General features: G+C 46.4%; 3 protein-coding genes across 3 annotated transcripts; 1 reads left to right on the forward strand and 2 right to left on the reverse strand.

Moving 5' to 3' along the window:
• Positions 1–366: 366 nt before the first annotated feature.
• TGME49_247850 (hypothetical protein) lies at positions 367–12,380 on the reverse strand (the record flags this gene model as incomplete). The annotated part of the gene is made up of 16 exons (XM_018780841.1): positions 367–611; positions 1,148–1,202; positions 2,135–2,197; positions 3,319–3,411; positions 3,966–4,044; positions 4,627–4,728; positions 5,280–5,331; positions 5,974–6,023; positions 6,206–6,277; positions 7,151–7,203; positions 7,836–7,975; positions 8,418–8,713; positions 9,345–9,395; positions 10,268–10,549; positions 11,002–11,055; positions 12,262–12,380. 16 exons carry the CDS (start codon positions 12,378–12,380, stop codon positions 367–369), a joined length of 1,806 nt encoding a protein of 601 aa, XP_018634979.1.
• Positions 12,381–14,250: 1,870 nt separating this feature from the next.
• TGME49_247920 (methyltransferase domain-containing protein) lies at positions 14,251–20,016 on the reverse strand. Its single transcript, XM_002367108.2, has 8 exons — positions 19,428–20,016; positions 18,959–19,029; positions 18,225–18,297; positions 17,541–17,645; positions 17,032–17,150; positions 16,381–16,484; positions 15,596–15,667; positions 14,251–15,234 (listed from the first exon to the last, which is right to left on the reverse strand). Exons 1-8 carry the CDS (start codon positions 19,528–19,530, stop codon positions 15,033–15,035), a joined length of 849 nt encoding a protein of 282 aa, XP_002367149.1. The 5' UTR covers positions 19,531–20,016; the 3' UTR covers positions 14,251–15,032.
• Positions 20,017–21,607: 1,591 nt separating this feature from the next.
• On the forward strand, positions 21,608–27,953 carry TGME49_247930 (SNARE domain-containing protein; the record flags this gene model as incomplete). Its single annotated transcript, XM_002367109.1, has 10 exons — positions 21,608–21,764; positions 23,056–23,144; positions 24,383–24,434; positions 24,993–25,105; positions 25,780–25,948; positions 26,432–26,496; positions 27,094–27,159; positions 27,339–27,416; positions 27,616–27,768; positions 27,924–27,953. The coding sequence occupies 10 exons, from the start codon at positions 21,608–21,610 to the stop codon at positions 27,951–27,953; spliced, it is 972 nt and encodes a 323-aa protein (XP_002367150.1).
• Between the last annotated feature and the right edge of the window lie 15 nt (positions 27,954–27,968).

A 27,968-nucleotide genomic window follows, 5' to 3' on the forward strand; every position in this document is an offset into this window, starting at 1 on the left:
CTCGTTCGGCATGGTGACCCGATTCTGCAGTCCACTGCATTTCTCTCTGTCGACTGATCTCGAGCTCGGAGTTTAGGAAGAAGAGCGAAGTTGAAGCGAAGCACTCTCTTGTGACTTCGAAGACCTCACCGGTACAACTTCGTGGCGTCTCTCTTCTTCGTGACGTTTCCGACTTTCGGTGCTTTGTATACAAAAATGTACTTTTTGTGGGGTTTGCGAAGCGTTTTTCGTCTGTGCGGTTTCGTTCCGTCCTTGGAGATGTTTGCTCCCATCCTGTTTCGTAGACTCGTTCTGCTCCCTTCTCTAGGCAGGTTTCCTTTTTTCTGTCACTGTAGAATGGATTTCTTGTTTCCCTATGCATCCACTTTAGATACGACTCGCTCGCGCGTCCTGCCGCCTGAACGCTTTCTTCCCCTTTTCTGTGGAGTGTTTTTGCCGTTTAGGCATCTCCATTTTTCTCACTTGTTCACTGTCGTCCAGACCGTCGACTTTGTAGGTCTCGTTTTCCTTCGTGCTTTGTTTCCTTCTACTCTTGCCCCCTGTGAGGCCCTGCAGTTCTTCGATCTCAGCGCGAGCAGCCGCGTCTGCTGCCTCTTTGGCTATGTTCTCAGCTGAAAAAAGAAAATACTTCGAGACTTTCAAAGGTCAAACGACAGCGAAAAAATGCTCCAGAGACCTCGGAAACCCTGAGAAACCGGACGAAAAGATCAAACCGAAATACATACCCATATAGAAATATATATATATATATATATATATGTATATGCATACGCACAGTTGCACGTGTACATAGGAACCTCTCTCTTTCTCACTCAATATACATTTGCAGATAGACAGAGTATTCCAGAAAAGCGTTTCTCCCTGTGTGTCTGAATGGGTGCACATTTCGACAGACAGGAGGAGTTTTCTTCATTTTCATTTGTAGATTTGTCCACGTTCATCGCTATCTACTCTGCACAGAGAAAAGGGTAGTTACACACAGGGGTCGCAAAGACGCTCCGGCTGTCTCTGAATGTAGAGACGTGCAGACGCTTCCACTTGAACATGGACGCAGGAAACTCACATCTGTCGCTCAAGAGGCCAGCTTGATCGAAGCGTGAGAAGCACACTTGTTTTCGCGGAGAAAAAGAACTTTTTCGGAACTCACCTCGTGCCATGAACGCGCTGCAGTCGAACAGCTGCGGCACCACAGCGCAGACGACCTGTGAGGCGAGAACGAGGGAAAACGAGAAGGAAAACGAGAAGGAAAACATGGAGCGGAGGGCAGGCGAAAGGACGGAGAAAAGAAACGCGACGGAAGCGGGCGGAAATGTGGAAGAAGAAAGAGAGAAACGAGGTTCGGTGTCGAAACAAACGGCAGAAGGGCATGACAGGAGAAGAAGGAAACGAGAAAGAGCGACCAAAAGGAACAATGAGAAGAAAAAGCGAAACGTGCAGAGAAGGGCACAACCGAGGGTCAAGAAAGAAACACACTCAGAGCCAGTTTTTAGCGCATGCTCTGACGCTTTTCTGGAATTCTCTGCGCCGCTTGAAAAGCTAAAGAAATGCTCTAGGTCCCTGACCAGACTCGCAGTAGGACTCAAGAAGAGCGAAACGCTCGCATTCACAAAGACGTTTCCAGAGATGCGAAAAAGTCCTCTCCAAAGGTCTCCGTCACTCAAGTCGAATACGCACAAACAGACGGGGCCAGCAAGGATCTCGAACGACCAAGAGCGTCTCTGGACAGGTACTTTTCCCTGCGGTAGTGGACGCCTGGTCAGGAAAGGACTGGCGAATGATAGTCAATGTCTCTCCCGATGAAAACTTCGTCGGCATATTTCAACAGAGACTTTCCCACCTCGAAAGTCACTCATCGGTGAACAACAGTTAAAGAAGGACAGCTTGCGCCCATACCCTCTGTTCCCAGAAGTAACTCAATCGGTAAAAGCCGTCTTCAAATCCTTTTGAAATGACTCGAAAAGACCGCTTGCCTCCTTGCAGCAAAAAGGAAGGTTTGACTTCAGGAAAGCTTCGGAGAAGACGTAGGCCGCAACCAGCTGTTAGAACGCATCCCATTTCTGCTCTCGCATGCATGCGATACTTTCTAGAAAAAACTCCTTTTCAGTCCAGACTTATCCAACTGTCAACTTCTTACCTCGACGAACTGGGCGCAGTGAACAAGTCCAAACCGATCGAACACCAGCATGCACAACAGTGCCTGTACACACACGACAAAGTCACCTCGCATGCACGTGTGAGTCTCAACGGTCATGTTATACATACATAAACATGTCCATATATATATATATATATATATATATTGCTTATCTGTATCTTCATATATAGAGATAGGTATATACAAAGAAGATATTATACTGTTGTAGGCATGGATATATAGACAGCTACAAATTTATATATATATATATATATATATATATATATATATATATGGATATGAGCTACTTTAGTTTTTTGGTGGCTTTTTTGACAGATACGAAAGTCCTATTCGACGGTCCAGTCCTGAATTGAAGAACTGTAACTCCACTGAAGTGAGCTTCATATGAATTCGGAAGAGGTTTTTCGAGCAGTCTTGTGAAGCACCGCACACGCGTTGATACGAGTACGCGGGTCGCTGTGTCTCTGACCACAAAGTTTGCAGAACGAGCAGATGCGATTTATCTAGCTATATCTCTGTCTATCTTTCCTGATTTCTACATGTCTCTGAACTTTGCTGCACAGATGGTCACTGGCTTAAGCCGGTGTGAGGCGTTACATACAAGAGGCAAAGATATATCTGCAGAAAGGCACTGCTACACAGGAACGACCCGACCGTTGGGGCAAAGAAGGAGAAGATCAAGATGATTTTACTTGCCAAGAAGAAAACTCAAGGAAGCATAAACTGTACAAGAACGATTAATGACTATCTGTGCACGCACATGGACTCTTGGTGGGCCCTATATTAGACTCCGATTTCAAACGGAGGATCAGAGACTCTCCTAGACAACGAGCGTTCACCTAGAGGCAAAAGACTTCCTGTTCTTTTTTTCTGAAAAAAGTGCAAGCTGAGTCGCTCTGCATGCTCATCAAAGTCCGAAAAAAGTGCATAAAGCACCTTGACTCATTATCTACACAGAGTCAACGAAATGCACACAGAAATATATATGTATATACATATTTATAACTGTATGCCTACATATATCTTTAGATGCATATATATATATATATATATATATATATATGCATGTTTGCATTGATGAACTTGTGAAATGCTTTAGAAAGAAGTGTATGGAGACGGCGGCAGGGCCGTCGAAGCATCTGAGACTTCTGGAGGGAACTTACATGCATTTGCATTCTCGAGAGACAGAGCTGAGTGCTCCCAAGGATCTCGCGAAATAGCCAGAGCGGCAAACAGGACTCTTCGCTGCATCCCATCTGGTCACCAAAGGAAGAGGCAAGTTTCACCGAAAAATCAAAGGCTTGAAAACAAACAAGCAAGCATAGAGAAATACAGGAACGGCGCCTCCCACTGACAAATACATTCGCAACGGGAAGGTAGCTTCAGTCACAAATCGTCACATGCACTGTAGGTGTGTGAATCTATTTTCAGATACACAGGGATACAGTCATGCACAAAAAGACAGAGAGGTACAGATACGTTCTTCCAGTGGCGAGCTTGTCCCTCGATGCTTGCATATAACTTTATATCTGTAGGTGTAGATGCATGCGTACACTTGTCTAGAGAATTGTTGTTACATACCTATATCTACATCTGTCGATTTATATCTATCTATATCTATATCTATATATGTGTATACATTAATACGTGCATTTATAGATTTGTGGATATTAATCTATTTACAACTCTGTATCATAGGTATATATGCATATGTTTGCTTTTGAGAGTCCTTTTCGTTGGCCTATGGAAGCGCGAAAAAGCCACAAAAGGGTGAAGAATATTTTCCTAAATGCTCAGGGGGAACATACACCTTGTGGAGTGCAAGAAGGATTTCTTCTCTCAGGGCGTTTTTGTCAGTTTCCAGAACAGCGTTGTTAATGCTCTCGCGTCTGCAGAAAAGCATTGGCACACACGCGAATGCGGCTTGTTTTTTCTCGAGGTCGAGGAACTCTTCGGTTGAAGCAACAATTTTCTGACAAAAATCTGAAAAATGGATTCCCCAATCCGAACCAGTCTCCCAGACCATTCCTTCTTCTGACTCGCCACGGCAGCTCCGGAGCTGGCGCGACCCTGAGATGCCGTCAGCGAATCCGTCGACTTTTTTCTGCATGTTTACGTAGATGCATGCATATCTGTGTTGCGGTGTTGAAGAACTGCAGAGATCGAACAGACTTGAAATCCATCAGGACATGAACGCACAAACAGCTGACGCATGACAGGAGCAGCAGCGTGCAGGAGGAGCTTCAGAAACAGACCTGGACCAGGGGCACACATCTTCAGTTACGATTTGCACACATACGTTTATGATAAACATGTCGGCAGAGAGATACGTAGATCTAATACTCGAAACTTCAAACCTACAGAAACATACATATATATATATATCTAGATATGAATAAAAAGGATCAAGATTCATGTGACCAGAAGAGGCTCGCACGGATAGGAACGGATAGGAACCACGATTTCGTTACCTCAGAATCCTCAGCATGGAAGGAAAGGAGTGAAACGCAACGCAGCCATTGTCTCCCGTAGGTGCCAGCTGCATCAACAGCGTGACTTCCATCGAGGAAAATCTGCGAGAAAAAGCAAAGACGCGGCATCATTTGAGAACACACCTTAAAACCGAACTTTGAAAGACTCGCGTTTTCTGCCAAAGAAACGAAACGCTACATCAAAACACACACACACACATTCACTAGTGCACATCTGCATGTACATCCAACTTTTTAACACAGGTCTTTCTGTCTCTAAGTCTATCGGTCCACGTTGATCTAAGTCTAGTTCCCTTTGTGCGTCTACTAGGCTGTTTAAGCCTCCTCAGTTTTGTTGTTGAAAGCACCCTTCCTGTTGTACGTGCATGTATACCCTTTTATCGATCTAAAATGAATCTTTCTGTTCACCTTTCTACCTGTCTAGCTGTCTGTGTAGATCTATCTTGTATCTATATATCACGCGGCCTATCTGTATCTATATAGGTCTACGTCTCTCTGTCTCCACCCATCCCTCTACACACGTGTACGCATTTCCGAAGCCTCTCGCTTATGGCATGCAGGGGGTCCTTTGGATCCCTCTGAGCATGCGGACAGCGTTCTGGATGAAGAATTTGGAAACGCGTTCTGCGTACCTCTCAGGTCGACTTCGCAAGCAGTCAAGAAGCAATCCGCGCGGGAGTTTGCCTGCGAAAAATCCCCGAGCGCGGAAGAGAAGCCTCATTCGACAAAGTGTAGAAACGGTCGCAAGGGTGTTTTTCGAGACCCTGGTATAAGGCCCTGTCCTATGCCCGGAAAGCGTTACAGTGATTTCACGGAGGCCAGATGAAACACAGTGGTAGAAAGAGTCGTTTCGAGGAACCTCAGAGACGCACTGTGTCCTGCAGGAACCCCGAGATAGAACAATGCATGCAGTGAGAGGAAAATTGACACCTTCTGAAGCATCTCTAAAATCAGCGAAAGCAGTCGGACTCAAACAGAGAGACACCAGGAAAATCCACTCCATTAAACACCAGGAAAGAGAAAATACTCCCCTGTGCCGCACTGAAGACTTCATGTTTCGATCGAGCCTTCACGAGCACACCTCGCTTCACATTATATTTGCATAGCAGGTCCATCAAGGTTCGTGAGCTGTGCGCCGCATGCGCTTCACGGATCTCTGCAGATTCGTCTATTCTTCTCCACTTCCAAACCTAAGCATGTTTCCTCTTGTTCAAGCGCTCGTCCCTCTCTCGCCGAGTCCAAACGCGGACATGAAACCGATCTCTCCTCGGCCCAGCAGTTTCAAGTCAACTTAGCAGGACCAACAAGAACCGCTTGCATGCTCACCGGTGGTGGCAGCCGAAGGATCTGCTGCCTCAAAGATATCGCGCATGATTCTGAGAAAAGTAAAACAATTGGAAGCAGTTATCAACATGCATATAGACTTATATACACATATATATATATATATCTATACATATATATATATATATATGTATATTTGTGGAGGTGCATGCAGATGTGCACTTCAGGACAAGTTGTCTGTTTGTGGTGACATGTTTACTTGTCTTTGTCGTACCTCCATGAGTCCTCCAACTCATCTCTGTAGCAAAGCTGGACGGCTTCGTCAGTCACATGGCACTGATTTGTGCTGCAAGAAAGGAACTCGTCCAAACGCACTGTCAAAGAAAAGAAATGGAGACTCTCTTCAGCTCCTGCGCGCCTTCACAGAACTGCTTCTTTTTCTCTTTTTCTCTTTCTCTCTGTCGTCACTCTCTTGAGGAAGAAGCCGCCGAATTTCGCACGTGTGACGTTTCGCTTACGTACGCGGCCATGTATCGAAACATGCTTAGCTTCGTGTACCCCTGTGATATGTAGACATATATATATATATATATATATATCTGTATATATATCTGTATATATATATATATATATATATATACATTCTGTGAAGAAGTGCATGGACCAGAATCGACTATACTGTTCCCATTCGTATATTGTTTCTACCTATACATCCATCTATCTATATATGCATATGTATATATGCGTATATGTGTGTATGCATATGTATGTGAAGACCCTGGTACATGTGTATGTCTGTTGTTTGTGAAGAAAACTGAAGACGGACGGGATCCGCAACTTGAATTATAATCCAGCTACTGAGACTTTTCGGAGTAGAGCTTTTCGACGAATTAATCCTCGCGACTTCAGAGCTCGAATGTCGACGCGTCACTCTAGGTTGAAAAGCGGTGACAGAAATTCCGAGACAACCCAGTTTTCAGAGAGGCGTCCTTGTGCGTTCGCATTCGATTTACTAGACAGACCATCGTCGCCTCTGTTAGGACATCCTTCACAGCCAGTGCGTGCAGGCAAGAGGTGTGTTTCCTGTGTCGTCTCGCTGGTCGCCAGCCCCGCGCGTGCAGAGAAACCGGTGGGGGGCGGCAGGCTCTACGGTTGAAAGGCTGCCTTTTCTTTGGTAAAACGGTTTCTTTTCCTTCTTCGTCCTCCCCGCAACACTCACCTTGCAGAGACCTTCCGCCTTTCGCGAAGTGTGCGGATAACTCCTGGGGCTTGCTGAACAAAGTCGACACACACACAATCCAAACTCCAGACTCTGCACCCGATATCATCATCTTTCCTCGGGTACCCCCGTGGCTCTCTTGATAGACCTGCGCATGTACAGACTATGCATGTTTATATCTGTGCATAGGTATATGCATGTACAAACAAGTTTGTTTTCCAGGTGTTCAAGTACGAAAGGTTATCTTATGGAATCTTTGTCTATGCACCTTCACAGCGCTCCGCTTTCTGCGTGTGTGTGTGTGCATCTGTCGCCAAGAATGTGGGCACTCATGCGTGGACTTTGTTTCGTTGCCGAGCAGAGAGATAGAGAAGTGAGCAGCTGAACTGCATGCAATAGTTCTTGCTTATGCACACTCTCTTGTTTCAGAGAAGGCTTGCCACTGGGGTGTAAAACTCGCAGCACACGAGGTTCTGAAGCACAGGCACTATCTGTTGAGTTAGCTACAGATGACGCTTCGTACGCTTTGTGTTCGTTCAGTGATTTGAGGCCACTGTGTACTCCGAAATCCACACTTTGAGTAGTTCGGTCTTTTGGAAACATCGACAACTGCAGCGCCTGGCAAACGCCGCGAGAGGCACGGACCTTCCCTCGGAAGAGGGAAGGCCTTCTGCGAACAACGCACCTGAACAAAGTCTTGGTAGCGAATGTATCCCTGTCGATCTTCGTGAGCTGCTGCGGCGAGAAGAAGAAGCAAATCCCAGCGTTGCAATCCTAGGGGAGACGCCAGCAGCAGATCTGCCACTTCTTTGTGAGACAGTTTTCCTGAAAAACAAATCTCAGACGCACTCTCGAGACTGGAGTCGGAGAAAGAAAGTCAGGGACTGCCAATCTTTCACTTGACTCTCCAAAAAACAAAAGGATTTAGGCTTCAGGCCTGCGGACACCTCCCTACAGTGAGGACCAGAGACACTAACGCATGTTTCGATCCCTGAACGACACAGAAATACACATGTATCCACCTCTATATTTTTATCTATCTATCTATCTATATATATATATATATATATATGTATCTGTCGATCTACGTAGCCATCTATGTATCTGCCTATGTCTATCGCTCCATCTCTCTACCTATCTCTCTCTACCTTCTATCTATATCTATCTCTCTGTCTATATCCACTTATATTCATCTGCATCTACATTTACATATTGAATAATTGCATTTCACACAGACATTCTGTGTGTTTCCTCTACTCGGCCTGACCTTCTTTGTCTTCGTCTGCAGCGTGGAATACCTTTTCCAAGACTTGCTCTAGGGGGAGATCTTCCTGGGGAACCTCGAAGAGCATGCGCGGCGTTAAAATGCCTCTGCCACTCTGTCTAGCTTCGCGTTCTTTCTGTCGCGCGGCTTCCGTTGCGGCAGCCGTCAGAGCTTCCCGCCTAGCGTTCGACTGCGCTTCGTATTCCGCCGACTTCTCATCCAGAATGCAGGCTATCTTCTGCTCGTGAAGCAGCTGCGCAATCGGCGCGCCATCAACGTTCATGCGGCTGATCTCGAAGCTGAGAGGCCGCGTGCAAACAGCGAAAGAAGAACAAAGCCACTTCAAATGCGGATGGTTTTCTTCGAAAACTCCACGGCGTTTCATGACTCCTTGAAAATACCAAATCTGTCTTACGCCTCAACATGCTGTCAGCAACATATCTATAGCTGTACATATATATATATATATATAAATATATACATGACACTCCATTTGTCTATCAATCTATCCGTCTGACTAGCTATCTCTCTGTCTATCTAACGCTCTATCTACGTCTATTCGTCTATCTCTCTCTGTCGGTGTTTCGATCTATCTCTGTGTAGCTATGTCTGTTTATATATATATATATGTATATATATATATGTATATATGTATATATATGTATATATATGTATACATATACGTATGTAGAGAAGGTGGGATGACCAAGCGATGTATGCCACGTGAGACGACGAATGATGGACGCGCAAAAAAAGAGGAAAAAGAGAAGAAAGGTGCATTTCGTTTGACCGCTGAAGGACTTTCGGAGAGCGTCTTGGCAAAAAGGACCTGCATGGCGTTTTGCCTCTTGGTGAGCTGAAGCCTTGAGCCTTTCGAAACTGGAAAGAACTTAAGGAAGTTCCCCTCGTCTCACAGGCATCGCAGCTTACGCTGTTCTCATTGTATTTTGTCTTCGGAGCCGGAGTTTGTCTTGCACAATCCTGAAAATGCATACACGAAACTAACAAAGGTGAGACTTCCGTTTCTTTTTTCAGAAGACCCAACAGCTGCATCTTCTCCATTTAAAAGAGTTTACATGCACATACATTTATATGTATATATTTGTAAATATATACAAATACATACACAAATGTGTATATGAATATACATGCATGAGCACAAACAAATAGACAGATGTGAAGTCTAGCACTACGTGAAGCAGTTGGTGCTGTGGGAGACTTGTGCGTTTCTTTTTCTGTCATTTCTCTTCAGAAGAAAGTTGTCTGTGGCCGAGTCCGAGTTCTGCTGTTTTCTGTCAGAGCATGCGTGAGGTGTTGTGTGTTTCAGAAGAACTTTTTGGAAAACGAGGCTCCACTATTTAGCACAGAAAATCCGGGCGTCTCGAGATTTTTGCGTCATTAAAAAAATCAGAGAACCTGGCGACTCATGGAGGGGGGGAGAGGTCAGCCGGCAACTGTTGTCATGTCTTGTGACCGGTGAACAAGGTGTGCAACGTCTCCAGCGTCGTTTCTTAGAAGAACGGGAGACTCTTTTCTGCATGCTCCAGCGGTCTAAGTCGTCTCCTAAGCTCCACTAGTGAATCCTAAACAAGTGAGCTAGAAACTATTCAAATCATCCTTCAGGCTTATAAATGTAAATTATGCGGCTAGAGACTCTCACCAGAACTTGCATAAGTAATTTTCATTCACCCATTCGCATTCGTACATACATCTCATAAATGTATATATATCTGTATATATCTGTAGATATATATGTATTTATACATGTAAATGTAGATCTGTATGTATTGGAACTGTGAGTGGAATCTGGCATCTTTGTGTGCATGCAGTTGGTGTTTTTAGAGTGTCTGTACCGGTCGATCCATCTTTGGAATTTCCCTGGGGCGAGAGTGCGTTCAGGAGTGTGTTTCAAGTTTTGGCTTTCGAACCAGAACACGATGGGTGGTTCTTTGTCTGGCTTTTCTGCAATGAGAGGGGATTTTCCGACGGCAGCTTCCACGTCTTGGAGGTCTCTCCCCGTCAGTTGACTCGTGCGCAAATTCTTGAGGAACCATCCTTTTAGTTGAAAGTGCACATGCGCCTCTGCTTCCGGAACAGGCTTCTCGGGCGTCGGACTGCTGAAAGTTACTCGAAATCTGAGGGAATGTTTGCCAAAGTCGGAGGTTTTCGGAAACAAAGTTGAGTTCACCGGAGAAAGGTCTGTGTGAAGAAACCAGTGTCGATCTACGTACTTGCGCCGCATTACACATGTAGGTTGTATGCACCATGCATACTCATGGGTGTTCTTGGATGCGGCATGTACGATCAGAACGGTGGACGCTCGACGTTATTTTTCAGATGTAAGTCCGCCGAATTGTAAGTGTGGATCGACTCGATTGTGCCGCATTACACAGTCAGGGTTCTGTGCACAGCTGCGCTCCCTGAACCATTCCTAGAATAGTCCCAAACGACCAGAAAACAAAAGTTCCTATGTCACTATGTTCACTTATCTAGGCGCAACAAAAAACACGCGGAGAAAAGACGGACTGGGCGACACCGACTGACTTTCGGAAAGCGACGAATGTCCAAAGGCCAAGCCTTCACTTACAAGAATAAATCGTCAGCAGGATTTCTCTCGACGAACTGGACCGAGTACTCGTACCTGGACGACCGAAAATACGGCATGCGTTGTGACAAGGACGCACACGTTTGTACAGCAAGGGTTAGAAGTATAAAGTGTGAGTCTTCAACTTCCTCGTGTCTTCTGCTAAGAGCTTTTCAGCATCAAGCGGACGATAGAGAGAGAAGCAGGATAAAACGGGCGATTGCCAGGTAACATTTCTACGGATTTCCACACAGAACTGACGCTTCGGTCGGTTCCCCTCTTTGATTCGACACGACACTCAGGACAAGAGGAGAAACCTCTTTCCATGTTGCTCAGGGGTTGTGTTTTTCTGAATCGCCGGTCGAGCGGAAGAAACATCATGCCCAGATGCGTTCCATGATAACTTCTAGACTCCACCCTCCTCGACTTCTCTAATCAGTCGCGTCAGGACTTCGAACCCTCAAGCTTGCCTATCAGAGTTTTTCTCGAACTGTGTTTAGCTTGTGTGCAAATGGGGGCTTTCCAAATACACGATCGATGCCACTCGAGTGAATGCACTGAACCTGACAGCCATGGAAAGCACTCTAGAAGTTGGACACGGTCTCTTTTCTGACGTCTCACTGCGTCCCAGCGAAATTTGCGAGCAGTGGAAAAAACCCCACCCTTTTCTCTCAGGAATGTTTCCTTAGGATTTGCAGCTAAAGTGCAAGTCTTGTTCCACCGAGAAAACTTCAATCCGACACTCCTGACGCTGTTTTATGTAGTCTCTCCGGGTCATCAGCACTCACAGCAGAGAAAGCATTTCAAGTTGTTTTGATCGCGAGCCTACGTTGTAGTAAATGCGTTCAAATTTCCTGCCCCCAAGAGCTCCTACGTCGTTCCCGCGTATTGTCTACTCGATTTGAACGCGTTGTCGCGTTAGTTCTGTACTCTACGTAGGAAAAGACTTCTAAACCAGCAAGTACCAGAGCGCATTAGCAACAGCAGTGCGTATCCCGCCCATCAACCGTGAATAAGTTGCATAGCTGAACTGCCGGAACTTTCCTTGTCACTTCTTCCTTCCTTTCCTGTCCGCGAAGGCCGCTCGCGCCCTCCTGCAACACATGTCAGTTGCGCCGTGTCGTCTCCAGCTGCCATTTTGCCTGTTTTTCTTTTATGACAAGATAGACGCAAAGCCGTTGTCCAGCGAGCAAGGCCTTGCACATGTTCCCGTTATTTCGGTCCCCGTTGTATCCCCAGTTAATGTTTTGCTTTTCCACTCACTTGCTTGTATAGTTTTTCACGAGATCTGCTAGGTAAGTTCGTCCTGTCTGAACCAGGGAGTCTGCAGAAGCCAGCAACGTCAGACGCGGAATTGCGAGTGCTTCCTTCACAGTTTCCATGGCTGCCGACAGGAGGCTTCGTTTCTCTCAAAGCGAGGCTCTCTTTTTGGCGGCTAGAAATTCCGTACAACGAGCACGAAACACCTTCGATCTGAGAACGCGTCAACGGTGTAGGGGAAACACAAGGGATGCTTTCCGTCATCCAAATGCAGGTTATTCCAGAACGTTCGTGCAAAAGAAGGCACATACATAACAAACAGATACGCTATGCGTCAGGGTTATGTAAAACAGATAAACAGCTGCGAGATTCCAAACCAACGGAACACTTCGTCAGCGACTCTTGGTTGCCCCTCAAGCATTTCGGACGGCAGCCGAAAAAACGTAGAACTGCATGCAGGGGATACAAAGATCTTCTTGTTCTGTTTGAAAATGGATTGTTGAAGTGCACAAACGAAAACACGGGGGTTCCAGAAAGCCCTTTCTCTCGACTGTTATGCCGGAAAAAAAACGGGAACACCCTGAAGTGGAATAGAGCTTCGGCCCGGGACTTGACCCGCATTGGGAAGTTTCTATAAACCACCGAAGACGATTTTAAATCGGCTGGTACCAAACACCGCTGTAGTTGCTGGTGATCCGGGGAACACGACGAGCAGATTCCCCGAGGAACAAAATGAGGACAGACGAAAAAAAACTTGGCTGATGTTTCGTTGAAGAGCTGCCACACTGAAGGCGCAGCTATGACTTCTTTTGGAAACAAGACCGAAGAAATGACCACAGTGCCTAACGTCGTTGTATCGTGCACCCGACTCGGATTCTGTTTTTTTTTCAGCTCCTTCCTGCGGCGGTTCAGACCTAGAACGGTAAAAAGACAGGAAAGTGTATTTGCTTGGCAAACAATGAGCAGCCAACGCAGACGTGCTCTGTGTTGTGTCGATAGCCTTTTGAAAGTTCGACTTGGAACTTGGTGCTCTCGATACTAGCACAGGTTGCTTCCCTACCTCGCCACGCAACGAGGGACAGGAAGTGTACAGGAAAGACAACGCGGAGGCCTCTCCAGCTTGACAGTCTGATCATTCAGTGGTGTGATTGTACTGAGTCTCCTGTAGGAAAAACGTGTTTTCGAGGACACAGCTGTTACTCTCTTCCTCTAGAGCTCAACAGAGTGGAACTTCTCTATATCAGATCTAACAAAAACCAGTATTTGTCTCAGGGTCCCATTGGCTTCCGTGGTAAAAGGGAAGACCACCTGCGGTCATCGTTTCAGATTCCGACTGACAAAAAAAACCGCACACGGCGTCCCTCACCAAAGATGAAACTGCTTTTAAGGGTACACGTTGTGTTGACGCAGAGAGAGTTTCTCAAAACAGTGCATTGGCAACGACAACACAGCGCACAGTAACATGGACTCTTTGAATTCTACTATCAACACGTCTGGATTTTCTTTCTTTCATGCAAGAGTAACATGCCTCTCACCGCACCCACCGAGGTAGCGTCCTTGTCTTGTCGGAGGCATCGAGGACAAGTCCTCTTTCATATGAACTACCTTTCTTGGGGGAGTATGGAAGTTACCGTATAACACATATAACCTAGTATCAGCTTAGATGCACAGATCGACGGATTCATATACAGTATCCTAGGTACTTTAATGTCTCTGTGTATTCAATTTGGGTCATACAGTTCTGATTCGCAGATCATTTGTACAGAGACGGTCTAGCTATGATCTTTACGTTCTTAATACAGGCATTGTGGGGAGGATATGCTAACTTCGTTGTACCAATCTACATTGGTGGTTCGACAGTCGTTATAGGCTGCGAGTGGGACTACTGGTGCAGACCTTGGGGATCTTTGGCGTGAACAGGAAATCCCCATTTTCCTGCTGGTCCTTCTCTTTGTGGCACGGTACGGTAACGGAGAAAGATGGACTTTCAGTTTGAGGAAAACGGCAGTTCGTGGACACTTTGACGTCCTTCCAATCGGATGGCGGAAGTGCATGCCCGGAAACAGTCGTGCTTACATGCGAGCTGAAATCTGTGCATTTGTACAAATATCAATGAGCTTCTGCGAGGAAATATCGATTTAGCTGCACCGACACAGATGCGAGGTTCACTCTGTCTCATCTGCCAAATGATTATGCGGAAAGTTTGCCATCCCAGGGCCGGCCCTGCCCGAGAAAAAGCCGGAGAGAGTACAAGAAAACAAAAAATCGTCACCGTCCCAGACACCTCCGAGAATTCCCCCATGAGCGCCAGCGACTCTTTTTACACACGGAAACAAAGCCTGCCAGACGAGCCAGCAAACCTGACAGGCCAATGCAGATATGTGTATGCATACATATACATAATACGTATTTATACATCTGCATATGTTTACATGCATATTTACACATACGAATAAGTTTGTGCATATACATATATATAATTATACATAAGCACATACATGTATATATACGCACATGCAGCTGTGTGCACACGTATCCAGAGATCGACGTACGTGTGTACCTCCTCCATTGTGGACTTCATGGTTAGGAATCAGAAAGAGTGCCAATGCTCGAGTCCACCTGACTGCATGCTCGCGTGGACATAGCGGAAAAACTGCAAGTCCTTCCGGCTGTCTTCTCCTTCCTGTGCAATCGCTCCGACGGTAAGTCAGACGCTCTTTCGACCCCCGCAACTCCGAATCGAAGTCGCAAACGAAACACAAGCTCTCTTTTCGTCACTGAACGTCCTTTTTTGGAGTGTATCGAAAAACAATTCGAGCTCTTTCGTCAGTGACTGCTGGGAGCCCAAGGCGCGAATTTGAAGACACTTTCCGGTCTGCAGCGGAGCACCCGCGCCGGGCAGAGAGCGCATGCAAAGTTAAAATCTTGGAAGGAGAAGACTCCACGAGGTGGAACTTTCCCTGACTTAGCAACTGTCTGAAACAGGCGACACCACCGACAAGACAAAAAACGTAGCATGCACCATTAACTCTTGAAGAGTGAGAACGAAGGGTCAAGCCTCAGGAGAGAGATATTTTTCATCGTCTGTGGGCGCAAACACTTGCTGCCAACAAAAAAAACCTTGCATGCGCTCGCAGTACATAATGGATTCACCTACCTATCTCTGTATCTATATCTGCAGACGCATATATACACAATTATCTTTACAAATATATATATATATATATAAATATATTGTAGGATCGTTCAGTGCTCAGGAGTCTGGAGAGAGTCAAGACATTTAGAGAAAGTTCCCTCTCACTTTTACGGTCGCGTTCTCGTGATTGCATGCGCGTACCCGATATCGAGATCTTCGAAAATGCCGAGTTCCCACGCAACATTTGGATTCGGATAAATGTCATATTTCTTCCTGAAGAGAAAAAAGACACTTTCGACGTCTTGCAGAAATGCATGCTGCGAAAGGGTGCTCCTCCGAGGTAAATCAGTAATGCCCCATCCCAATGAAAAACCGTCGCTATGAGGAAATACATAACTATATATATATATATACGTGTAAATACATGTGTGCGCATATGAACATAAAAGTATGCATATATATATATATATATATATATATATATATATATACTCCTAGATTGATATATAAATAAGAGAAAGTTTCTGCATATGTATATATATATATATATGCATGTATATATATATATATATATGAGCGTTTACTAGATGCCTGTGGATGTGCGGAAAGAGTCTGAAAGTTTTTTTCAAATGAAAGAGGCACACAGAAACACTTTGACAAGGAGAGGCAGAAGCAGTCGTGACAGGAGGCGCCCCTGACGCAATCGCCACAGTTGAATAAATGCAAGTGAGCAAAGGGACATGCTGGGAGAGAGACTCAAGTGCCAGAAAAGCACGCTAAACATAACGCAGCACAGTACATATATATGTATATATATATATACGTATGCAAATTTATAAATATACGTATGTATATTTACCAATATATATATATATATATATATATAAATGTGCATGCTTATTGATGGGCCCCACACCATCGGCACATAAACAGGGTATAGAGTTGGAGCCCAGAGATGCCTTTTCAAAAGCTTCGTCGGTTCTCACATGAGCCAGCGAACAAATGCGTTCGACGGCAGACCTCTCTCCACGAGCATGAACCTGCCTCCGTCTTTCAATACGCGTCTTGTCTCCTCCACTGTCCTCTCCGGCTGCATGCAGACCCAGACGCGCCCACATGGAATTCTCGGCTAAGGACAAATGGAATGAAACATCACCAGAAAGATCCGATCATGTCTCCGCGCCTCAGAATCTCACACTCTCTTACACCCGCACTTTACACCTACAACTACACTCACATATATACGTAGACACTTATATATACATATATATATATACATATATGTATACTTATTTGTAGACATAGAGACCTATATATATATATATATATATATATATATATATATATATATATATACTCTTAAACATGTAGTAATATATATACAAAGAGTTGTATATATGCTTACATATACTTATACATATGGACATTTCTCTATATGAACATACATATACAAAACCACATACACCTGGCATATATATATATATATATACATATATGTATATATGTATCTTGGCAGGGTTAACTGCCCATTTCTGTGTGTGAACATGCCGGGAGTCTGCATGCATGCGCCAGTGTTTAGTTTGTTGAAAACGAACACTCAGGACTTTCCTTCCCGTGGCTGTTGCCTGCTTGCCCACATGCTCCACCGCACAAATGGCGAAGGAAGAAATCACAGAATCAAAAGCTTTGTCCTCAAAAGGCAGATCTGCGGCGTCTCCTTGGATAACTTGAACTGGAAACGGTGGCTTCACTTCACCTGCACGCACACAGTCGCACATTTCAACATCCTCTTGAAATACACTTGTATTTGTATATATATATATATATATATATTTATGTATATATATATATATAGATACGGACATGAACGTCTGTCCTCGTGGGCACCTCTGAGAACTGTCGAAATGTTGTGCGGACTCAGCTTCCTACGTAAATAACGGCTCACAAGCCCATGCCGATATATACATATATACGTATATATATATATATGGATATATGCATACGTGCAGAGATATACGCATGTATACAGACTCTGCGCGTTGGGGAAAAAGCCACGGCCTGAATGGGGAGCTTCGACTCCGCACCGCTCGGTGCATGCCCTTTGAAACGTTTCGAGACATCTCGATTTCTGTGGAGGAAAACGCACCGATTTTGCTCGCCAGCACCTCACACATCGGCCCGCTGGTGTCTACACACGTCAGACTCGTCACGCCTGGGGCGCTCTTGAGAACTTCCAGATTTCTGCCCGTGCCTGAAAAAACAAAAGTTTCCTCGCAAAAAGCGACTTCCTCGATTGCTCTCCACCCCATGATTTCATACACATATATGCAAATATATACATGTATATATATATATATATATATATATGTACACGCATGTGTGTACATGTATGTGTGTTTAGACATATATATATGCAGATGTAGATGTATAAAAATAAGTATATTTGTATATCTGGTTCTACGTGTGCCTACGAATAGAGGTACTATAGGCATACAGTGGATCCTGATGCTGAACATATACTCAACGGGAAACACAAAGGAAACACTTGCATCTGTACGCATGCATATGTCAACATACAAAAAGCGTGTGTATGCGAGTCGGCATAAATATGCATCAATATGTATGCAGGAAAATCTGTGCATGTGTATTCTTGCATGCATGTACTCATATTTATACAAAGGGGTCTACACGTGCAGCTGCATGCGTACACATACGAAACAATACACGTACGCACGTACATTCGAAAGAACTACATATATATATATATAATATATATATATATATATATATATTTTATATTATATTATAAATATATAATATATGAACGTACCGGCGCCGATCTCGAGCACGCGACCTCTTGCCTTAGAGAAGAGTTTTTTCCGCTGCGATTTGATTCTTGTTAGCTGAAAGAACAGTCACATTCTTGGAGTTGCAGAAATTGGCCCTTCTCTGTCACTGTAAAAATAAGAATATTTAACTGCTCAGAAATCAGGAGATGTCCAATCACGTATTGCAAGCATAGTGCGACGCGTGTATGCATCTGTACGAAAGTCATCCAGGTCCAACTACGTTTTGTAATGGCACAAGTATATGCATATATACGCATATAGATAGGTATTATCGCTGTACCAATATTTTAAATTTATTTATATTAAACATATATTCATATCTATATCTATATCTATACATATATATGATTTATACATAGGTATTTATGTACATGCATGTTTGCATTGTAAACATATATTTGTACCTCAACTATGTACAGTCGACACACTTGCATATGAATGTGTGAAATGTTTTCAGAAGTGTAGTATACAGATATTTAAGTACATGTATGGAGAGACATATATGCATGCGCGTAGCATTGAGGCGCGCGTTTTCGTGGAACAGCGGCTGTGGACGTTTCCTTTTCAAAGACGTCCAGACCGACAGAACAATCCATATGGTACATGCGTGCGTCCACAGTGTCACAGTATCTCTGAACAAGAAAACCGGGGTGAGTGCATGCAGAGAAACTCTATTTACACTATGCACACACTCACATCTCGTGAAGCAGCATACCCATTCAAAGAAGTTTTCTCTGGAGTCGTACGTCTCTGCGGAGAGGTCGAAAATCTTTAGACGGCGTTTCTCTGAACAGACGCACAACACTTGGCTTTCTCTCTTTCGCTCTCTCTTCTGATTCACCAACGAAGCCGAGACCCAATTCATAGGACTCGTGAAGAAAGAAAGGAAAGAAAAACGCTTGCATATGCGTTCTCTTTTCGCACGCTTAGCCGCGCCATTTCGCCGGAGATGTGTATGTTTACTCTCCAGCCTTGTTGCAAAACGTGTACACACATGCACACACATATTATACATATAATATATATATATATATATATATACATATTTACATATATATATATATATATGCACATATATACGTAAGTGTGTATAGAGCATTTCGTATATTTTTTCGTTAAGCGTCTGTTGAAGGGGAAAGCAACAGGCGCATGTGGAGGAAGGATTTCTTTGGCTTTGTCTGTACCTGAAGGACGAGGGACATTGCGGTACGGAGTACGAGTGAAGTCGAAGATGACGGTGGCAATGCCGAGACTCGCAACTGTCGCCAGTCCAAAGAGGTGTGCCATGGCGAGGAAGGCTTTACGATTTTTTCGTGACTTCGCAGAAGCAAGTTTGATCTGGAGAGGAATTCTGGGCGTTTCTCGAGCGCTGCATTTTTCCTGGAGACCGGGGCGTTGCGAGTCACCGTCGCGAGTTTCCAGAGGCAAGCCTGCCTGCAAGAAGGAAAGGAAGGCCGTTTTTACCGCAGAAGTTCTTTCATTTTCGCGTTTTCCAGCATAGACCTGTCCGGCGTCGAGTCTTGTATCTACGCGGTCCTGACGCTTTAAAAAACGCCATGAAATGCTCGCTTGGCGAAGAGGGACTTTGGGAGTCCCGTTGACGACGCGGGGCTGAGAGACTTGCGCGCGACTCTGCGCCAGATGTGCGTTCCTCTCTCGGGGAAATTGCGTTTTCGACAAGGACGCCCCAGCGTTTACTTCGCCTGTTGACAGCGACTTGGCCTCGCTTGCCTTTCGCCTTTCAGAAAGAGCAAAAGGGAGAAATTCCTTATCAAAAAGCCTCCCGTGTGGAGTGAAGCGACGTGCATGCAGTGCCAGTCCTTCGACGCTTTTTAGCGTTTAGAGTAGTTGTGCATCTCGCCGCCAGCTGTCTTTTCTCCGAGGTTTTCGCTGCAAGACAAGGAAACAGAGCACATCTTTGCTTGCCTGTTTTGCCACTCTGAAGCAGCAGACGGCGGCTTCTCTCGAACAAGAAACGTGTGTATCCGGTGTAGGTCTCCGCGAGGCCTCCAAGGAACAAAGGATTTCATGTCTTCTCGCTCTCTTTGCGCGCGAAGCTGTTTTAGCAAGCTCGGCTTGGTTCTTCACAGACCAGCCGGTGTGTGCGGCGTTCCGTACGCTTTTCTTTTTCGCCTCGAAATTTGCTTCTCGGCCGTGAACTTTGTAAAACTCGAGCTCGCTGCCTCGCCACTCCAGGTCCTCGTGCCGTGTGAAGAGGAGACCTCGTCAAATCGCAGGCCTTTTCTTCTGCTGCCAACTTTCTCCCGGGATTTCTCGAGTTCGCCTTCGTTGTTTAATAAAACTCATTCTCCAACGTCTACTTTGGTTTGTGTTTATTTCTCCTCCACAAAAATTACAAAGGGAACTTGTCTCGGCGAAAGAGGTCCGTCTTCGATTGAGCCGCCTGCAGTGGACTTCGACTCCACACGAAGGCTTTTCTGTCCAGGACAGCAAAAGTCTCGAAAACGAGCGCTCCTTTTCTCTCCTCTTCCTCTTGACCCTGTCCTCTCTCTCTTCCTTCGCAGCCATTCTCGTGTGCTCTCTTTCGTCTGCCTCGCTTTTCTCCGACTTTTTCGTCTTCGCCAATTGTTTCGGCAGAGAGCAGGACGTCCTCCTGCAACTGCGTTGCTCTCCACGGATGATTCTCTGAAACACACAGTTCTGCCCGTCCAGCAGTCTATTCGACCATCGTTTACTTCTGACTCTCTAGAACAACTCTTCCCTTCACCTCTCGCTCGAGTCCAATCGGGTCTTTCTGTTGTCGTCCGCTTCCGTCCATTTGCTTCTCTTCGTTTCTTCGACGCTTTGTCTCTTTTCTTCTATGCAGTTTTTTGTCTGCTTCTCTTTTCATGCCTCTGTGTGTTTCGTCTCCATTTCCCCTTCAGTTTTCGACTCTCCCCTTGCCTGCCTTTCGATGCTATCGTCTGTCTTCTCCCTCGCTTCGTTCCTCCCAGTCTGACCGCCGGCCTTCGTCCACTTCGCCAGACTTCTTCTGTTGAGTCTTCCACTCTCAGTATCTCCGCGTGTATGGTTCTTCTCCTCTTCGTTTTCTTACTGTTCCTAGACCTGCCTTCCTTCGTTTTTAAACATCCAAGAAAAGAACTGCAAGAACGCAAACACACGTTCACATGGAAATCGCACTCGGCTGTTACTTGTCAACAAGAGCAGTTTCGTTTCGGCTTCTCGCTCGTACCCAAGCGTCTGCTGCCAGCTCTGCCTCGGACAGCCGACACAGGAAGCCGCGTTGCTCTCGAAAACTGACAAAGTTTTCTGCTTGAAAGCGCCTCTTTCAGAAAGAAGCGCTTCACTCGTCCGTGCAACGGAACGCTTTCGCTTGAAAGAACTCGCAGACGCGCTCGACAAGATGGCGGCTACACTAGCAGCGAGGAACATCACCTCCCAGTTTCTGAAGTACCGCATGGAGTACAAAAGCAAGAAGCATAGATTCGGAAGAAGTCTTCTCGGCACAACTCACGTCTCTTCAGGAAACGCCGTCATTTCTTCTCCCATTAGCTCCCGAGGTAAGGCTCTCTCCATCACTCTTCATTGCAGCGACGCAAGAAAATGGCAAAGTCTTCGCACATCTCTTCATGTTCTGAACCGACTTGTCACAATATAAACATATCATATATATATATATGTATACTTACACCAATGTGCATGCATGTATGCTTGTGTATGCTGGATGTATATCGCGTAGAAATTCTTTTTGTAGAGATGCGTCTTTGGCTGTGACAGAACGTCCTCTTTGTCAGGAAGTGAACAGGGGGACCAACAATGAGAGCAGTCATGGCCTTCCCCCTTTTCTCGAATATTTCCTTTCACCGACTTGACTTCACAGGAAACAAAGTACACCCACGGGGTCTCCCTACATGCATATGCGTATGTAAATAATTATATGTATGTATATATACATACATATGTACATGTAAATGCCTATGTAAATACACGTATATATATATATATATATGTATATATATATATATATACGTGTGTATATATGTATTTATGTATCTGTTCATATGGCCGCTAGTGTAGAGCCATCCAAGATCTGTTATTGACTACACAGGTTGGAGATATGGCATATTTCACACTACAGTACATACAGCTGCACACAAATACAAGGAACCCAGAGGCCTTGCCCTCTGCATCTCTGGACGTATACGTAGCTGCACATGCATATAAATATGCAAATATATAGATATATCTATATATAGATATATAGATATAGATATATATAGATACATGTACGGAAACCTGCTTTCGCTGCTCGGCGTCTAGGTTGTGTGTCGACGCGGAGCGTCTGTCACTTGCATTGCCAGACGGGCGCCTGTGCGGACACTGCAAATCGCGGGCAGCCGTGGAGAAAAGTTCTTGCAGTGGAGAATCGAGAATCCTCGGAAGAAGAAAAGGGATGAAGAGCGACAGCGACCCGTGGAAAGAAAACGCTGACACATGTCGTATTCGTCGAACGAAGAGAAAAAGCTGAAAGTCTTGAAGCCGACATGGTGGGGGACGGGGGACTCGTCTCAGCTTTCTGCGTAGAAAAAAAAAACCAAAGATTGCAATCAGACCATGTGCTGGCATTCCCCCGTAGAAAAGAGATATTTTCTCTGTTCGGACGGTTCGCGCCAGAGAACTGTGTAAGTCGCATTGAACACACAGAGACACTGTACGACCTAGGAAACTCAGTCAAGTCTATGTCTGCTACATGCTCGCCAGTGAGTGCACTGTGGGACTTTGAGGAGTGCCGAGGAGGATTGTGCAAAAACTTCTTCTCGCCTCGACGCGGAGTTCCGTTTCTGCTTTCAGGACGACAGAGGCTGCTTTCTTACCAATCCGATGAAGATGAAGGAGTAGAAATGACTACGACAAGCCAGCAACAACTGCCGCCTCTCTGGGTGAGCTGTGTGTTGCTCTGCATGCGCGCTGCCAGATGCGTGATGAAGCTAGCCTCCCCTCGCACATGGCAGCATTCGTTGTTTTCTTCAGATACTTTTCTTGACGCGCCCCAGGTGAAGAATCCGAACTCTGGGGGTTCCGCGAATCTTTGCGGCGCGCAAACGCGTGAAAAAACATGGAACGCCGGTCAGACAGCAGCTGAAGCTTTACCTCCTGTTACACTTTGTAAACTACGAGTTCTCGGGGCACCATCTCATTTCGTGTGAAGCGGTCAACCACTTTTTTCCGGCTCTCAAAGTTTCATGTCTTCGCTAGGAGTTGATTCTCAAGGGGAAGTCCGGATGCGGAGCCGCCGTCTCGGCTTTAAACGTCTGTCGTGCCTGTGTTCGAAAAACGAACACCCCTTTGCCTGAAGGCTGTTTGCGGTGTCATTACACTCGAATGTGCTGCTGAGATGTAACATGTCCCCCGTAGGTGCCGCATTCCGAGGCTCTCGATTGTTCGTTTTTGTGCCCGTTTCTCGCATATGAAGCGCAACTCTCTTCGTTGATTGTGTTCGCGGGAAGGAGAGGCAAATTCCAGTTTCTTTCACGTATGCGTCTGAAGTGTCGCGTAGTGATGGCGGACGCAAGCCACCCCGGAAAGCATCCGGGGGTCACGCTGTCGTCGTACTTCTGTAGAACTTATCTCTCTCTGTAGCTACGCGTAAACTACCTAAGATCCATAAGCAGATATACATCATCACACACGTTTTTGCGGCAAGAGCACTCATGTGAAACGTACTTCTTTCAACGATCTATTTAGTCTTTCTGGCGTACACTTCAGTCACGTTCGTGTCGCTGCCATTTGGAGATTCTTCGAGCAGGGTACGCGCAGCAGGCAAACCCTGCCGTTCTGCAGCAGGACATCTACAGCATTATGCATAGGAAAGGTTCAACATGGCAAATAAAGTTTTGTTTCCTGGCTCGAGGCGAATCTCCAAGAGTCTCGTCTTGCCTACGCGTGTACGAAGTGTGACAAAGGTGTAGGAGAGCGACGTGAGTTCGCGGGTCGCACTTCGCTCTTGCTTACCTCGAGAGAAACAGTTTCTCTGAAGAGTTGAGTGTGGACCACGGTCAATTTCAGGTTTTCTTGATTCACAAGCGTTTAAAGAAATGCCGGAGAGTACAAATGTAAAAATGTCTCGAGTGCCTTTCTCCATGAATGGCTCCTTGCGACATGCGTCTTCTGTGATCAGGCGGATATGGTTGAAGAGGCGCACGACGACGTGGAACAAATCAAAGAAAAAAGTGAGTGTCTCTCACAGAGCACTTCTGTTCGAGAGTTTTAACAGAGAAGGCGACGCATGCAAGAGTCTTCACACTGGAGGGTCCAGGAAAGGCTTCGCCACATTAACAAAGAAACTTTTACTTTCGAGATTGGGTGCCGACTCTTGCGCTGGACTGGGCAGTATCCATCGGAGTGCAGTGGCCTTCGAATTCGGATCTTCACGACAAGCAGGATGTCTAAACTTGTGGCGCCTGTCGCTTCTTTTATAGATCCAGTAACTTACCTTCCGACCTCGTTTCTCCACGTTGTAGCGTTCGATTCGTTTCTCTTCTTCCAACACACCCACAAGCGTAGCTTGAGGCTCGGAGAATGGTAGATCACACATCACTTTTTCGAAGCGCTTTCGTGCATCCGCATGCTGCTTCGCGGAACGCTCTGAGAGGGTCGGACACAAGGGAATCACGGGGAGAGCTCTGAGTGGAGAGAGAAGAAACCTCCAAGTACGCCGACCTTGGCCACTCTTCAAGCCAGATGCTAAACAGACGGATACGCGTGGATGTCTGCGGTGTGCATCCCAGTGTCTCAGCTCCAGAAGGCGCAGCAGCGACGCCTGCTCAAAGTTTTCGAGGACGGAGAAGGCCAGGCGAATCCGGACCTGGAAATCGACGCTCTCACAGCCAATCTCACCCACGTAGGGATGTTTCTCGCTGGTTTTGGCGGACAGAAAAACAGAAATGCGATTTGGTTCGGGTACAGTCTCCTTACCGTTCTCGAGTTGGTGAAGCAGCACGGAGAAAAAACTGGGTATAAAAGCGAAACATGCGAATTTTGGATTTCGATGAAATCGACTGGGACGAAGAGACGAAGAGACCGGCTCGGGCTTCTATCGGTACACGACCGCATGCAGGACTTCTTCAGGACTTCTCGGTGGTCGACGCATCGCTGGGGACGTGCAATTTGCTTGTCTCGCAAAACGCATCCTTCTCGATCTGGAGCTCTAGGGCAGCGGAGAAAGCCTTGCGATGTCTCTGGACACTGCGTCTGTGGAGCGCGGGAGCGTGTTTACCTCCATATAAGGTTCCGAAAAGATGCACGTGACACAAAGATATAGCAGATCCAGTGCTGCCAAGGAATCTTTTTCTACAGTACTTTTCGTCGTGCCCTGCTTTGCTATCAGAAGAGGCCTTGAATCCGGTGTTTCTTTTCTGCCTTTTTCACCGTCCTTTTGCGGGGGTGGAGGCCAGTCGCTGCCGCAGCGAGTTGCCACACTGGCGTCTAGAAGAGAACCCTGCGTTTTCTCGAGTTCAAAGAGCATTTGTCTGACGCGGAGAACATAATACCCTTCTGCGGTGTATGTACACTCAGCTCTTCAAGCGATGCGAAGGACGCGTGCAACAGATTTGCGTGACTCAGACACCTGACAGCGACACTCGGTGTGACCAGCTGCTTCAGCAGAATGCGCAGCGAAGTATCGCTGCTCAGCTGCAGGCGCTAAATGCAGCTTTTAGAAGTCAACAGAAAACGTATCTTGCAGGTGAGACGCATGGGTCGCCCGTGTGTGCAGGTGGATCAATGGACGAGGTAAAAGCTGTGGTTTTGTGGAGCTGTCGAAGCCATCGAATGCCATCTGTAATGCTTGTCTGTGCCAACTGCACGCGTGGGATTCTTGCTGGCCTCGCACGCACTGTTTATGGACTGTGTGGACACCTTTCAAGCCGAATAGACGCACCCTTGCATGCGGCCATTTCGTCGACATTTGCGAATGGGGGGCAGTCTGGAGAGAGAGATGCGGAGAGTCTCTGTGCTGACGTCCACTGTCTTCTCCTGAAATACCGGTGGCAAAGCCATGCGTTTCGAAGACCTGAAGGAGTGGCATTCTTCGATGAAAAAGACGTTCGAGCAACTGAGCCGGCACACAGGTCCGGATCGCAAGTCGCTCGAATCTTAGACGCTCTCTGGTGTCTTTGTTGAGAAAGTCGCTGCATGCTCTTCTGTTGCGACGGTTGTTGTGGTGCAGAGGTCAAACGGAGAACCCACGGGGAAGACATCTTTGGATCGTCGGACAGCGCGTCTGGAGACACAGTAAGCGTCGCTGCTGGAGTCAGCAACGGCAATCCTAAAATGATTTCAAGTGCAAAGCTCCGGATAAAAGATAGGGTGTGCTCGGAGCAGACTCACAGATATTCAGACTGTTTTCGAAGCCAAGGGAACGCAGGAGAACTTGGATCCGGCAATGTGTTTGCACGAGTCGTTCGATGATGCAGCATGAAAGATTGGTTGGAGCTTGCACTGTTGATTCGTTTTCCTCGACTTAAGAGTCTTAAGATCGCACAAGAGTTGTACAAGCATGTAAAGATATCCCCTTTGGGAGATCAACTATGTGACTGTTGTAGTACATGTATTTCGATATCCTGGCCGTCTGTTTCCTTGCAAGAGTAGGCTCAGCGTACCGTTTTCTGAGGACAGACGGCGCGTTCTCCAGTTCGTATCGCGACTGGCTTGAATGGACACACAGACGCAGGGTTTCGTGCCTTGTTTCCATGTAGAATCGCCGGCAAAACTCGTGAAGTGCCGACAGTGGATGGACGCAGATGAAGAGTCTTTGTCGCGTGTGTCGGCACCAGGAGTTGCTTGCAGTGTGGCATTTGGGTCCGTCGTGCGGCTCTCATTTGCGTGCAGGGTTTCGCCGATGACTTGACGTCCGAGCTTGCTCTGATGGAGCAAGACGCAGATCTGCGGCAAGGGGTGAGTCCAGTCGTGCAGAGTCTCAGCTCTTCGCTGGCACCAGGCGAGAGACATTGTGGCTGGGACACTGAGCACGCGCTGAGTTTCCAGGAGAGTTCCTGGAGAGGTCGTGACGGAGTGAGCGTCTGGAAACAAGGTACACTCAAACTGCCCTGTGGCTGGTGTGTCTTGACTCACAGGAGCTTGCTAAAATTGCGCAGTCGATGACGGATCTGCACCAGATCTTCAAGGACCTGAACAGTCTTGTTATTGACCAGGTACGCTCTGGTGCACGCGTCCATCTGGTTGCGTGCTGCGTGCAAGGGGGACGGGGCTGGAGGTGTCCACATCTTCTTCCATGCAAATGCTGCAAGCAACCCTGCAGGTGTAGGCACCGCGCGCAGAGTCGCCTTGCATTCGTAGGTGGTGGAGGCGGAAGCTGCAGAGTTTTCTCGGAAGATGTCGTTTTTTGTGCAGGGAACGATTCTTGATCGCATCGACTACAATGTCGAGCAAGTTCTCCAGAATACGGCGCAAGCGAACGTGCAACTTCGCAAAGCTGAGGAAAATCAGAGGAGCGGACGCGCTGCGCAGTGCATCGTTTTTCTTGTCATCACCATTTTCTTTCTGGTGAGGTTTTTCTCCTCACATTGTCGGCAGAGTTGAAACACACCGTCCAGCGAAACACACCTTTTGCACGAGGAGGCAGTAAAGTCAGTGGTTGGGCGCCGTGGACTTTGCGCTGGTGATTCGAACTCAGTCGAGTGTGTCTTGCTGTCCTGCAGCTCGTTCTGCTGATCATGAAACACACCTAAGTGAAGAAATCCACG

The sequence above is a fragment of the Toxoplasma gondii genome, chromosome XII, assembly GCF_000006565.2.
Source record: "Toxoplasma gondii ME49 chromosome XII, whole genome shotgun sequence".
NCBI lineage: Eukaryota > Apicomplexa > Conoidasida > Eucoccidiorida > Sarcocystidae > Toxoplasma > Toxoplasma gondii.

Bases quoted from the DNA above. Each gene is read 5' to 3' on its own strand.
- TGME49_247920 (XM_002367108.2), bottom strand. From the start codon at position 19,530: ATGGCACACCTCTTTGGACTGGCGACAGTTGCGAGTCTCGGCATTGCC. The intron at 17,646-18,224 runs GTACGTTCATAT...TTGTTTTTTCAG, and splicing joins CGTGCTCGAGATCGGCGCCG to GCACGGGCAGAAATCTGGAA. The intron at 16,485-17,031 runs GTGGGCAAGCAG...GTCTGCATGCAG, and splicing joins CCATTTGTGCGGTGGAGCAT to CCGGAGAGGACAGTGGAGGA.